Source organism: Nelumbo lutea, chromosome 2, assembly GCF_056320005.1.
Source record: "Nelumbo lutea isolate HS-2025 chromosome 2, American lotus-T2T, whole genome shotgun sequence".
Lineage (NCBI taxonomy): Eukaryota > Viridiplantae > Streptophyta > Magnoliopsida > Proteales > Nelumbonaceae > Nelumbo > Nelumbo lutea.
In genome coordinates this window covers 30,662,580-30,676,550 of record NC_142685.1, presented here as the reverse complement: position 1 = coordinate 30,676,550, position 13,971 = coordinate 30,662,580, and the positions used below count along the sequence as shown (strand labels likewise).

At 39.5% G+C, this 13,971-nt stretch overlaps 1 protein-coding gene across 2 annotated transcripts in view; it reads right to left on the bottom strand.

Moving 5' to 3' along the window:
• LOC148869576 (ENHANCED DISEASE RESISTANCE protein (DUF1336)) overlaps window positions 1-13,971 on the bottom strand; it is a 143,073-nt gene that overhangs the window by 44,453 nt on the left and 84,649 nt on the right. For both annotated transcript variants that reach the window (XR_016107843.1, XM_088972529.1), the window contains exons 17-18: window positions 2,390-2,491; window positions 1,788-1,835 (exon numbers count right to left, since the gene is read on the bottom strand). Coding sequence is in view for 1 of the 2 variants with exons in the window: in XM_088972529.1 (XP_088828655.1) it covers window positions 1,788-1,835; window positions 2,390-2,491 (150 nt within the window). In the remaining variant the exon portion in view is untranslated. The remainder of the gene's footprint in view (window positions 1-1,787; window positions 1,836-2,389; window positions 2,492-13,971) is intronic.

Here is a 13,971-nt window from a genome sequence, read left to right as displayed (position 1 = left end):
TGCCCCTGACCAAATGCCCTTCATACCCTAAAATTCCAAAATTACCCCTTTATTTCAAATTCCCAAAATACCTTCATTGTGTTTGAGTTCCCAAGATAGCCCTCATTCCTTAAATCCCCAAAATACCCTTTAAACCTAAAATTACCAAAATGCCCTTCACCCCAAATTACCATAAATTTCTAAATTACTCTTTGGACCCCAAATATTGAACCCTCCTATCCCTTTAAACCCCGACTTACCTAAAACCCCTTTTCATTTTTAAGAATTGACAGAACCTTCCCTTGCCCTCCATTATAAATAGAGGCACCATTCCCAAGAGAGGGGAGGAGTTTTTGAAGGGAATAGGGGTCGAGAATTAGAGAATTGGGGCGGATGGGGTGAAATTTGAGAAAGAGCGAGAGTAGAGAGTTTTGAGTAAGGGGTCGGGCAAGAGCCAAGAGCTTCAAAATTTGAGAAAGAGCGAGAACTAAGAGTTTTGAGAGAGAGAAAGAACGAGAGCAAAGAGTTTCAAGTAAAGGGGCCGGGCGAGAGCCGAGAGTTTTGAGAGTTCCGAGAGTTTCGAGAGAGAGAGAATCGAGAGGGGGGCTACTGTTCAGAGACTGTTCATCGTCTTCAAGCTAAGATGCAGCAACGAGCCGGTTGTAGTAAACTCTACCAGAAGTATTCATCTCAAGTTCAGGTGAAGCCTGCACTGGAATCACCTCACTTTTCATCAACAACTTAAGGTATAACTTTAGTCACCATTGCCGTTCGAGAAGGTAATCGAAAAGCAACAACTCCCCTGTTCCAGCAAAAGTTCCCAAACCAGCGAGTTTCAGGTTACAAGAGGTAAAATATTTTACCTCATCTCATTTATCTTTATATGAAGCTTGGTCTATTAATGCCACTGTAGGTCGTTTTTCTTTTTCTATTATTTTGGTGTTTGTGTAAAGTTCGAGTTTGAATATAAGAACTTCATTTTGAGAGGATTTGAAGCATTTCTTTTCACCCTTGGAACCAACCGACTGAGTCCAAAGGTCGGTGGGGGTCTAATAGAAAAGGGGTGAGAATTCATCCTTTTGCTCAAACCCCTTACGTCCAAAAGGGGGTTGGTTCGGAGGGGAAGAGAGAAGCTCCCAAGTTCTCTTAAATCATTGGGAACCTGGATTCTCACATCAAATCTAAAGGCAGATAGGGAAATCGGCATTCATACTAACCAGAGAGAGGGGTGCCTAACCCCTTCCCTCTTCTCTCTCTCTCGACTTACCCAGAATAGCCTTGTCTCGACCGGGCGGTATGGAGTCACTATCAGTTCCGAAATGTTTTACCGAATACAATTCTGGGAGGCCCATCACTCCCAGTTATTTGTTTATGATGGGTGGTGACTCCATTTGTTTGGCCATGAAGTGAACAATTGGGGTCATTTTCCCGACGTTCACACAGGCATATAGGTAACTAGGGTTATTAGACCACTATTTACCATACTTATAAAATTGCCACCATATACCCAAATAAGAAAAAAACACTATAACTTGTTAACCTATTTATTACATTATTTTTTAAACTCCAAACAAATGCTAAGAATAACCTAATTAATAACTTACAATCATCTGATCAACATTGAAAATTTCAAATGATGAATTACCCTTATGAAGTTGTAAGGATATATACAATGCGCATAAACCAATGTCATGTTATTGGTTTATGTAATTGAAGTTATATGGATATATACAATGCACATAAAAGGTCTCTCGACTCACTATGACATAACAAGAGATGGGCTGGGATCAAAAGATATTTTCACATACCTGTAAATTAATGACCAGAATGAATGGAAGTTTCTTTCCAGCTTCTGACTGAAATTAAGATGAAAATATTAGACAAGGAATTAGGATTCCCCCAAATTAAATTAAAAGAAACTGAAATAGAGGGAAAAAGTGAAAAGCTCAAACAGATCCTACAATACACACACAGAATTTTGTCATTTGTTTCCACCCAAACCCTCCTAAACCAAATTGATTTTTTTCTTCCTGGTATAACTAAGATCCAATGACAAGAAAAAATCACATTCAATTTTCCAAAAAAATATCGTAATAAAATAAATCCAAATCCAATAAATTATGTCAATTCCTAACATTAGATCATACCAACTCTGTATATTTAATTACTCTTGAGTAGCCAATTATAACATATCTGAGATATAGTCAATTATTAGTTATTACATCTCCATATGCATCAAACCAAAAGGTTAAAAAATAGAAAAATGAGAAACGTTAATTTCTATATAAAAAGGATGATTCAAATTAAAGTGGAAGGATAGAATACAAAGAACATAAACAATAAAGTTGCTTAACTGAATATAAGCAAACTTACTAAATTAATTGAAGTTGGTAAAGAAGTTCTATTTTACCTGAACAAGACATTTAGGATACAGAGCGACCCTATCAATGTTATTATCAGCCTTCAACCAATCAACTGCTAAGAGCTTCAAAAGGGGATCTCCTCCCATTACCTTTAATGGAAAAAATGCAAAGTATTTACTCTATTGATGATCCACAAAATCCAATTTTATGGCATTTTATAGAAAAGTTAGGGAAAAAACGGTGTCTAAACTAGTGTAATAAGTAGATATATGTGCACAAATTGTTACAATCAAATTCAAACAAGAAATTCAAACAAGATAATCATCTTAAGATAAAACCCCAGGGCAAGCCACTAAAGTAAGTGCAATATACAATATTTGTGGTTGCAAGTTGCAAAAAATTATATAGGGAAATGCAAAAGAAAATCAAATAGATGCCACTTGAGGGTGTTATTTTATAAATCACTTGAGGGTGTTTTTGTCAATGCAATTGGAAAGGACATCATGCCAAGGGCAGTTTGCCCAAAAAAATTTCCTGCTATTTTTCTCTTTTTCAAGATGTAATCTGTAGTGATAATGGGCCAAATGGGCCTTAGTGTTTTATTTCTTTTAAGTTATGTTTTAAGTTTATGTTTTTTCAGTTATGGACCTCTTTTTGTTTTATTAACTCTTTAGTGCTGGCCACCCCATTAAGGGCATCTAGGGAATTGTACTCAATTTAGAATTAAGAGAATAAAAGATATGTTGGGGATGCTAGAGAAAGGACTAAACTCTCCTCTTCTCTCTTCCCTTCTCTTCTTCTTCCTTCTTTCACAAACTTATGCTGAAACTTTTCTTCCTTCTTTCTTTTCTTCTCTTTTTTCTATATTTTTTGAATTATTTTGCAGGTATGTTTCACAACTTGATATCAAAATAGGTTCTTATTAGGATTCGGCCTGCCCTTGAATCCTATTAAGCTGATAACAGTCAAGAAGAAGGAAGAGAAAGAGAGAGAGAGAGAAAGAAGAAGAGAAGAGAAGAAAGAGAGAGAAAGAACAGGTTTGAATGAGAGAAAAAGATCACTCTCCCATTTGGCCAGAATTGATTTATATTACTTATATTGTGGAAAAGACGTGTGTCCCTACTCAAGTAAGGGACACTAAAACATAATCTTACACATCAGCACATAAACATAAGTATAAAGACAGAAATACCCCTACATATTCGACATTAACACTCCCCCTCAAGTTAGAGAATATATATCATATAATCCCAGCTTGTTACATATGTAGTCCACTCTTCCCCAATTTAACCCTTTAGTAAACAAGTCTGCCCATTGGTTCCCTGTGTTAACATATGCAGTATATATCACTCCACTCAGCACCTTCTCTCTCACAAAGTGACAATCAACCTCTATGTGCTTGGTTCTCTCATGAAACACCGGATTAGAAGAAATAGGAACTGCAGCCTGATTGTCACAGTAGAGCTTCATTGAAGTGTCAATAGTGTATCCCATCTCCTGTAGAAGGTTCTTCAACCACACTAATTCACAAGTAGTATGTGCCATAGCTCTATATTCTGCCTCTGCACTGCTTCTTGCCACAACTATTTGCTTCTTACTTTTCCATGTCACCAGATTACCCCTAAGAAAAATGCAATAGCCTACAGTAGATCTCCTATCAGACATAGAACCGGCCCAGTCAGCATAGGTATATCCTATTTCAAGTTTTCCACCACTCTTGTATATCAAACCACGACTAAGAGCCCCCTTTAAATACCTCACAATCCTTAGAACCACATTCCAATGTGGAACCAGAGGATTCTGCATGAAATGACTTACCACACTAACCACAAATGAAATATCTGGTCGAGTAATGGTTAGGTAGTTCAGTTTCCCGAAAGTTTTAGATAATTGGAGTAATCTTGTTACAGGTCCTAGAGACATTTTGAAGTTGGTGCTTTGGAATCAAAGGGGAGCTCTTTGATTTTTATTAAGGGTGGTTTGTGTTGGACAAAGTTCTGGCACCTTTGGTAGGAGCAATTGAAGTTTCTTTCCTCCTATTTTGTAGGGTGCTGTGAAACCGTAGTTTTGGGTGGTTGAAGAGTTGTTCTTTGCTTGGGATAGCAAATCTAGCTTAGTAAAACCCTAATTTGATTTTTCGTTTGCATCTGTGCACTCAATGGAGCAAACTGGAGGAGAAACCAAATATCCCATAAATTTTGGGTTTGGACATGGGGGGTCGGTAGAGACTCTGTTAGGGGTAGTAACAATTGTAAAGTTGGATGGAACCAACTATTTAGCTTGGTCTTAGTCAATTAAAATACATGTGTAGTAGAGGGAAATGGGGCCACATTACTGGGAGCAAAAAGAAACTGGCAGAGGATGACCCTACCTATGAAAAGTGGATACAGGAAAACTACATAGTAGTTGGTTGGTTAGTGAACTCTATGCAGCCACAAATTAGTTAGCATTACTTGTGGATGGAAACTGCAAAGGAAGTGTGGGATAGTGTCACCAGAGACCTATTCCTAAAAGTTGAATGTTTTCCAAGCCTACAAATTGATGGAGGCTATTGTTTGGGGTTTTACAAAGGATGCAAAAATACATAGGAAGTTGGTGGAGAGAAATCGGGTGTTTGATTTCCTCATCGGACTTGCTGGAATGCTCGAGTCAGGGGTATTTTGGTCATTCTGGTTTATCTTCTTGAAAGTGAAAGGTCTATTGTATCTGAGTTTAAGTTATGTGTCCCATCTTATATGAGGGACAAAACTTTCTTTCTTGTAACTCTAAGTTTTATGAATAAAATTCAAGTGGGTCGGCTAGGAGAGTGATTTTTCACATTCTCTCTTCTAGTCTGGCCGAATACTCTTCTTCTTCTTTCTCTTTTCTTTCTTCTTCTTTCTTCTCTACTTTGACCTAGAATCAACTAGGGTTTATTCACATGGTATCAGAGCTGTAAGGTCGTATCCTTATTTCTTTCTTGTTGCTGTTCTCTTTCTGGGTTTGCCACCAACTTTCACAATCATCTTCTTCTTTTTCGACTGACCTGAGTGGAGGTTCGATAAGGGGCTGAAAAGGAGTTGTCGTTTTGTGGGCCTGGAGGTGAGAATGCCTCCAGTCGTTGAAGTGGTATACTAAACCCTCTATTCAGTATCGAAGAGGGCTGAATGTGGACAAGTATGAACACTATTGTTGTTTGTCCAAATAAGGGACTGTGAATGTTTTCTTTTTGCTTCAAAAGTTGGTTGTGGTGATGCCCGGTGTGACTGATATGCATTTCAGTCGTGTTTCTCTGCATTTCTCTTCATATGTATGCTGAAAGAAGAGTGGTCGACTGCTGAAGTTCACAACAGCAGTAGATTGGTGGAGGTTGTGTCATGGTGATTGGTGGTGGTGGTGGTTGTGTCCTAGACCTTGTGTGTAATCAGTTCTGCAGTGTGCAGCCCAAGTGTTTGATGTGAAGACTGAGTGATTTCAGTCTTAGTGTGTTGATGGTGAATGGTTCTGCAGTGTGCAGCCCGGGTGTTTGATGTGAAGATAGTGATTTCAGCCTTAGTGTGTGGTGTGTAATGTGTATTTAAAGAAACTGGGGTTGGTGGTGTTATAAGTGAGATAAGCCTTGTGAAAGAGTGTGAGGTTGTGTTGTATACTTGAAGGTGAAATAATTGAGATGGCATATTCCGTAGATGGGAATGACAACAAAACCAGCATCATGCTTTCTTCAGATTATATAAGTGTTCAAATGACATCCATCAAGTTGAATGGTGAGAACTATGTACCATGGGCAAAATCTGTGGAGGTGTTCTTGAAGGCCAAGAGGAAAGTAAAACATGTGAGGGAGGAGAAACCTTCCTCTAATTCCCCTGGGTTCAGTGATTGGGAACAAGATGATGCACAAATAATGACATGGCTTTGGAACAGCATGGAACCAAAGATTACTGTGAACTTCATGTTCCTAGATATAGCCAAAGAGATCTGGGATCATGCTAAAAAGTTGTACTCTGGACAAGACAACACAACTAGGGTATATCAGTTATACCAAGAGTACTTCAATTTGAAGCAAGGAAGTCAAAGCTTAGAGGAGTATTATGCAAGTTTGAGGAACATCAGCAATGAGCTAAATGTGTATCATCCTCTAACATCAGATGTCCAAATCCAACAAAAGCAACGTGAACATCCTGATGTGACTAGGTTTCTTGTGCGCTTGAAGGCTAAGTATGAGCCTGTCAGAGCACAGATATTGGGGGGATCAGCTCTCCCTTCACTTGAAGAAGTTTTTGCCCATCTTAAAAGGACATCCATTGAGCCGGTGGAACATTCTTCCTTCTTTGATAGATCTGGTTTGGTAGTGACTAAAGGGAGTGGTCGTGGAAGTAGAAGTGGTGGTGGCAGTAGTGGACCTCCAAGCAACCGTGGTGGACACTTGTTTAACCGGGCTAGTGGCCGGACTGGAGGCCGAGAGTCAGGGGGCGGCTGTGGAAGAGGAAGGAGTAATGCTCAGAGAAAATGTACACATTGTGGCTTAGAGGGGCACACAGTTAATTTCTGTTATGATTTGCATGGTCCACCCAACACTTGGGCTAACCATGCTACATCTAAGAGTAGTAGCACAATTACTGAAAGCAAGCAAATTGCCTCAACCCCCTCCACACCCGCTTGTGCTTCTGGGCAGGAAATAGTGAGTGTACCACGGGCAGTATATGAGCAGTTCCTTCAAACATCTCAGCAGAACACAACTACACTTGCCCATTCAGGTATGACTTGCTTAGATTCCAAAGCCTTACCCTGGATCATTGATTCCGGAGCCTCGGACCATATGTCTGGGACTCTTGATGTATTTTCTTCCCTTTCTCGCTCCTCCACATCTCAGTCAGTTACTCTTGCTAATGGCTTTACATCTCCTATTTGTGGTGTTGGTGATGTTGATTTCTCCTCCTTGTCTTTAGCATTTGTTTTATATGTTCCTAAGTTCCCGTTTAACCTTATGTCTGTTAGCAGATTAATCAAGTGTCTTAATTGTTCTATAACCTTCTATCCTTCTTCTTGTGTGTTTCAGGATCTCAAGACGGGGAAGAAGATTGGTGGAGGGCATGAAGCAGGTGGTTTGTATTACCTTGATGGTGGTGGCCCCCTAGTGGCTTTTCAGTCGTCTCTTACTCCTCTCCAATGGCACTGCAGACTCGGTCATCCCTCTCTCAAGGCTTTGAAGCTGCTAGTTCCTTCTTTGAGTCATCTTTCATCATTAGATTGTGAGTCATGTCAGTTGGGAAAACATCATCGAGTCTCATTTAGTCCAAGAATTGATAGTCGTGTCTCAAGTCCTTTTGCTTTAGTTCATTCTGATGTATGGGGTCCAGTTAAAGTTGTGACATAGAATGGGTTTAAGTACTTTGTAATCTTTGTTGATGACTTTTCAAGGACATGGATCTATCTTATGAAAGACCGTAGTGAATTGTTCTCTATTTTTCATAAATTTCATGCTGAAATACACACTCAATTTGGTGTTCATATGAAAATACTTCGCTCCGATAATGCCAAAGAATACATCTCTTCACCATTTCAGCAATACCTAGAACATCATGGAATAATTCATCAAACTTCTTGTGCCTACACCCCGCAACAAAACGGTGTAGCTGAATGGAAAAATAGACATCTTGAAACTGCTCGGTCCTTGATGATCAATATGCATGTCCCAAAGCATTTTTGGAGTGATGTTGTTCTTACATCCTGTTTTTTGATAAATCGGATGCCCATGTCAATCCTTGGAAGCCAATCCCCTTTCTCCGTGTTGTTTCCCACTTTGTCTCCATTTCCTCTCACCCCAAGAGTCTTTGGCTGTGTTTGTTTTGTTCAACACTTGGGGCCTGGAGTAAACAAGCCAGATGCTCGAGCTACAAAATGTATTTTTCTTGGCTACTCGAGGACTCAGAAAGGGTATGTGTTATAACCCAAAATTTCATAAATCGTTTGTGTGCTCTGATGTCACCTTCTTTGAATCAGTTCCATTTTTCTCAGATGCCGGGGTCTCTTCTTCTCCCTCTGTGGTTCCTCTTCCTGTACCGGTTATGGACCCTCTCCCCGTAGCTCCCATTCCTACTGTAGATGCACATCATATGCCTGTTACTACAGAGAGGCCGCCAATTACTCAAGTGTATACGCGCAAAAGTGCTTCGGCCCCTCCTCCACTTCAGCACCTGTCGACAGATCCTGCTACTGCTCCTCCCTCAGATCTTGATCTTCTTATTGCTTTGCAGAAAGGTAAACGTACTTGTACTTCTCATCCCATTTTAGACTATGTTTCCACTGCTCATCTTTCTGCTTTTCATTGCAAGCTTATATCAGTACTCTCACCGGCTCCCATTCCCAAGACTGTACAGGAAGCCCTTACCTCCCCAGGGTGGCGGCAAGCCATGAAAGAAGAACTCTCTGCTCTACAACATAATCACACGTGGGAACTCACCACCCTTCCTCCTGGTAAGCACATTGTTGGGTGTAAATGGGTCTATACAGTGAAGCATCTTCCTGATGGCAGTGTAGAACAATTGAAGGCACGGTTAGTCGCCAAGGGCTATTCTCAGTTATATGGTGTGGACTATATGGAGACATTCTCTCTTGTGGCTAAAATTGGTTCAGTTTGGGTGTTGATCTCATTAGTTGCTATGTATGATTGGCCTCTCGTGCAACTTGACATAAAAAATGCCTTCCTACATGGTGATCTTGTTGAGGAGGTGTACATGGAGCAACCACCAGGGTTTGTTGCTCAGGGGGAGCCTGGTAAGGTGTGCAGGCTCAAAAAGGCAATCTATGGACTAAAACAATCTCCACGTGCATGGTTTGGCAGGTTCAGTGAAGTAGTGAAGGCCATTAGGATGAAACAGTGTCAGGTTAATCATTCCGTGTTCAGCTATAACTCAAAGGATGGGACAATCTTGCTAGTCGTGTATGTGGATGATATTGTCATAACTGGAAGTGACATCAATGGCATTGACAGGATGAAAAAATTCTTACAGGACCACTTCAATACGAAAGATCTGGGGAAGTTAAAGTATTTCCTAGGAATTGAGGTTGCGAGGTCAAAACAGGGGATCAACCTATGTTAGAGAAAATATGTTCTTGATCTACTTGAAGAAACTGGGTTGTTAGGTGCTAAACCAGCAGAGACTCCTATGGAACTCAATGCCAAGTTAAGTGTGGATGCAGGTGAAGAGTTTGATAATCCAAGAAGACACAGAAGGTTGGTGGGAAAGTTGAACTATCTGACCATTATCCAACCAGATATATCATTTGCTGTGAGTGTGGTGAGTCAGTTTATGCAACATCCCCGGGTTCCTCACTGGGAAGTTGTTTTGAGAATTGTTAGGTACCTAAAGGGTGCTCCAGGTCGTGGTTTGTTATACCAAAAGGGGGGAACTCTTGAGATAGTAGGGTACACAGATGTTGACTGGGCTGGCTTTATATCAGACAGGAGGTCAACCACAGGGTATTGTACCTTCCTGGGTGGCAATCTTGTAACTTGGAAGAACAAGAAGCAAACAATGGTGGCAAGAAGTAGTGCAGAAGCAGAGTACAGGGCTATGGCCCATACCACATGTGAACTAGTATGGCTGAAGAACTTACTACAGGAGATGGGGTTCTCAATTGACAAACCCATGAAACTATACTGTGATAACCAAGCTGTTGTTCACATCTCATTCAATCCCGTCTTCCATGAAAGAACTAAACATATTGAGGTGGATTGTCACTTTGCGAGAGAGAAAGTGATAAGTGGGGCAATAACTACATCTCATGTGAGCTCAGGAAATCAGTGGGCAGATCTCTTCACAAAGGGATTGTCTCGGGGAAGAATAGATTACATTTGTAACAAGCTAGGACTATATGATATATATTGTCCAGCTTGAGGGGGAGTGTTAGAATGCTCGAGTCAGGGGTATTTTGGTCATTCTGGTTTATCTTCTTGAAAGTGAAATGTCTATTGTATCTGAGTTTAAGGTATGTGTCCCATCTTATATGAGGGACAAAACTGTCTTTCTTGTTACTCTAAGTTTTATGAATAAAATTCAAGTGGGTCGGCTAGGATAGTGATTTTTCACATTCTCTCTTCTAGTCTGGCCGAATACTCTTTTTCTTCTTTCTCTTTTCTTTCTTCTTTCTTCTTCCTTCTTCTGTACTTTGACCTAGAATCAACTAGGGTTTATTCACAGGACTCAACCTGGAGTATGATATTGTGAGGTAAAATGTTTTGACAAAGGATGAGGTGACTTTTTGATGTAGGACCAGCTTAGTTCTAGTCCTTAGAGAATGTTGAGTGGTCTTTTTGATCAGAGTTTTATGGCTGTCAATGGCTGTAATGGCTTCTAGAAGGAATAAGAGAGAAAATAGGGAGAGAAAGAAGAGAGAAAATACCTGGAATCACTCACAGGGTGCCTAGAATCACTCATGGGAATCACTCACCATAGCTTGCATAAGCTGAAGAAAATTCAATATAATTCATTGCCTTTGTCTAAAACGTCCATACATATTTATAGACTCTAAACTCATAATAATCCTAGGAGTTAAACTGTTAGACTCATAATAGTCTTAGGAGTCAAACTGTTAGGCTCAATAATCCTAGTAGGACTCAAACAAAGCTATCATATCCTATTCCAATTTAAAGAAGACTTAATAACTCTAATCCTACTTATGCAATGACTTTGAAATTTTAAACATAAGCAAACTATAACTAGACAATTTAAACCCTATCATTGGACTCAAAGAAAATTGCAAAAATGACAAAAATAGCCCTACTGTCCAAAAATGTAGAAATACATAAAATATCACAAAATTCCAATTTTGACTCTTAAGCTCTTGCATCACTTTCTCTTAGGCTTATGCTATGGTGAGTAGTGAGGAGAGTAGAAGACGGGTTCAATTTGTAGAGATGCAAGTTGATCATTATGCTAATGCTGGGATGAAGTTGAATGTCAACACTGGAAAGAAAGATGTTATTTGTGAATACTGTAAGAAGCCTAAACATACCAAAGATGCTTGTTGGAAGCTGCATTCAAAGCTTATTCCTACCAGACTCAAGAATGGAAACCGTGGAAAAAGGATTGAGAATGGAAAAGGTGGAAATGCAAATGTAGCCACCTCCTCACAGAATGAACAAGGGCATAGTGGTGAAAAATCAGTAGGAGAGCAACTCAGCTGCCAGGGCTGAGTATGAGAAGTATGGCCGAATAAGCAGTCATCTGGAGTTTTGTCAAGACTGTTAGAACAGACCAACAGAAGGCAGTTAGTCATTTTTACAAGAGGAGGCCACATCAGCTCAACTAACCAGCCACTTGTAATAACTGCCATCCACTTGTAACAACTGCCATCCAATTGGATTGTCAAGACTGTTGGAACAGACCAACAGAAGGCAGTTAGTCAGTTTTACAAGAGGAGGTCACATCAGCTCAACTAACCAGCCACTTGTAATAACTGCCATCCACTTGTAACAACTGCCATCCAATTGGATTGTCAAGACTGTTGGAACAGACCAACAGAAGGCAGTTAGTCAGTTTTACAAGAGGAGGTCACAGCAGCTCAACCAACCAGCCACTTGTAACAACTGCCATCCACTTGTAACAGCTGTAACAGTCAAGATTGTAACACTATAAGAAGTAGAGCAGAAAAGGAATAGAGGACTCTTTCAGCATTAGACACCTCTCTCTCTCTCTCTCTCTCTCTCTCTTCCTCTCTCTTCTTCCAAGAATTCAGGAGGTTGGCCCCTCGAAGAGCCCTGAGTTAGGCAGGCTCCTAACAAGTTTATTGCTACAACATCTACCTCATTAGAGATGTTTTACAAGAGGAGGCCACAACAGCTCAACCAACCAGCCACTTGTAACAACTGCCATCCACTTGTAACAGCTGTAACAATCAAGATTGTAACACTATAAGTAGTAGAGCAGAAAAGGAATAGAGGACTCTTTCAGCATTAGACTCTCTCTCTCTCTCTCTCTCTCTCTCTCTCTTCTTCCATGAATTCAGGAGGTTGGCCCCTCGAAGAGCCCTGAGTTAGGCAGGCTCCTAACAAGTTTATTGCTACAACATCTACCTCATTAGAGACAGCTCCTTCCTCTACGTATGCACACTCAGGTATTGGTGCCACTGCAAATCATGCTAGTATTTCAGGTACTCATAAAACCCCTTGGATAATTGATTTTGGTGCCTCTGACCATATGACTAGTGTTTCACATTTATTCACCTCTTACCAACTCCTTTCTGGCCAGGACAAGATATCCCTTGCTGATGGATCCCTTTTTCCTATCACAAGAAAGGGGAGACATCAAGACTTCACATGCCCTGGCTTTATCATTTGTTCTTCATTTACCTAAACTTAATACCAATTTGCTTTAAGTTAGTACTTTGACTAAATCCCTGAATTGCAATATGACCTTTTTCCCTTTATATTGTGTTTTTCAAGACATGAAACCTTAAAAGATGATTAGGAGTGGCCATGAGGCGAATGCGATATATCTATTAGACATGCCTGAGCAGAGCCAAGTGCAACCTTAGAGAACTGCATTTGTTTTAGAGTCCACTAGTCGTATTATGTTATGTCATAGTTGTTTAGGTCATTTGTCTTTTTCTTCATTGATTCCACATTGTCGAGAAAACATTGTGAGTCTTGTGAGTTCTCAAAGCATTGTAAGAACACTTATCCTTCAAGTAATAAAAGATCAACTATTCCTCTTAATATTGTTTGCTCTAATGTGTGGGGCCTTACCATTTACTTTGTATGAGTGGCTATAGATATTTCATTCAGTTTATTGATGATTTTTCACAATATACCTGGATTTACCTTATACGCTCTTGTGCTGAATATATACCAACTTAGTTTGACACCTGCATCAAAATATTCCAATCAGACAATGCTAAGGAATATTTCGAGGAACCCTCCTCATAGCATCGCAAGTCACTCAAAACATCTAATTTTGGGACTACGACTAAGAAAGAAGGGAAGAACACAAAGGGACAAGAGTCTAGAACAGTCCAATGTAGGTTTTTTTTTTTTCCTTCTACAGTCCAAAATAGGAAAGAACATAAGGAAAAAAAAAGCGATCTGCAATCTTTTACCACCCAGATCACTAGATCACCGCTCTAATACCATGTTTTCACTTGGATCCAATAAAAGAAGAGGAAGAGGATAAAAGAGAAGAAAGGGAGAGAATAAGGAAGAAGAAAGCTGGAGAGCCAAAAATCTTAGGCTGGCGGCACCCTCAATGGTATTTATCCATATGTATGTGACAACAAACATAATAAAAGATTTAGAGAATTATAAGTAAACCCCTACAGCACTAACTAATAATAAAACAAGAAAAATAAAATTAATAATAGGCTGATATCACGTTTAACTACCGGATAGAATTTGGATCACTCCCTATAGGATATGATATATATATATATATATATATATATATATATATATATATATATATATTTCATTTATGTAATTTGATTTTTCATATCATTTATGTTGTTTTGTAAAAAGACATGTGTACCCCCATTTTGTTTTAAATATATATGACAAAAATGGTTGAAAAAATGCTTGTGTTTTTTTTCTTTGTATAGACTGTTTTGTTTTTTTTTCCTATTAGTAATTTGTTAAATTTTACAGACCTATGTGTAA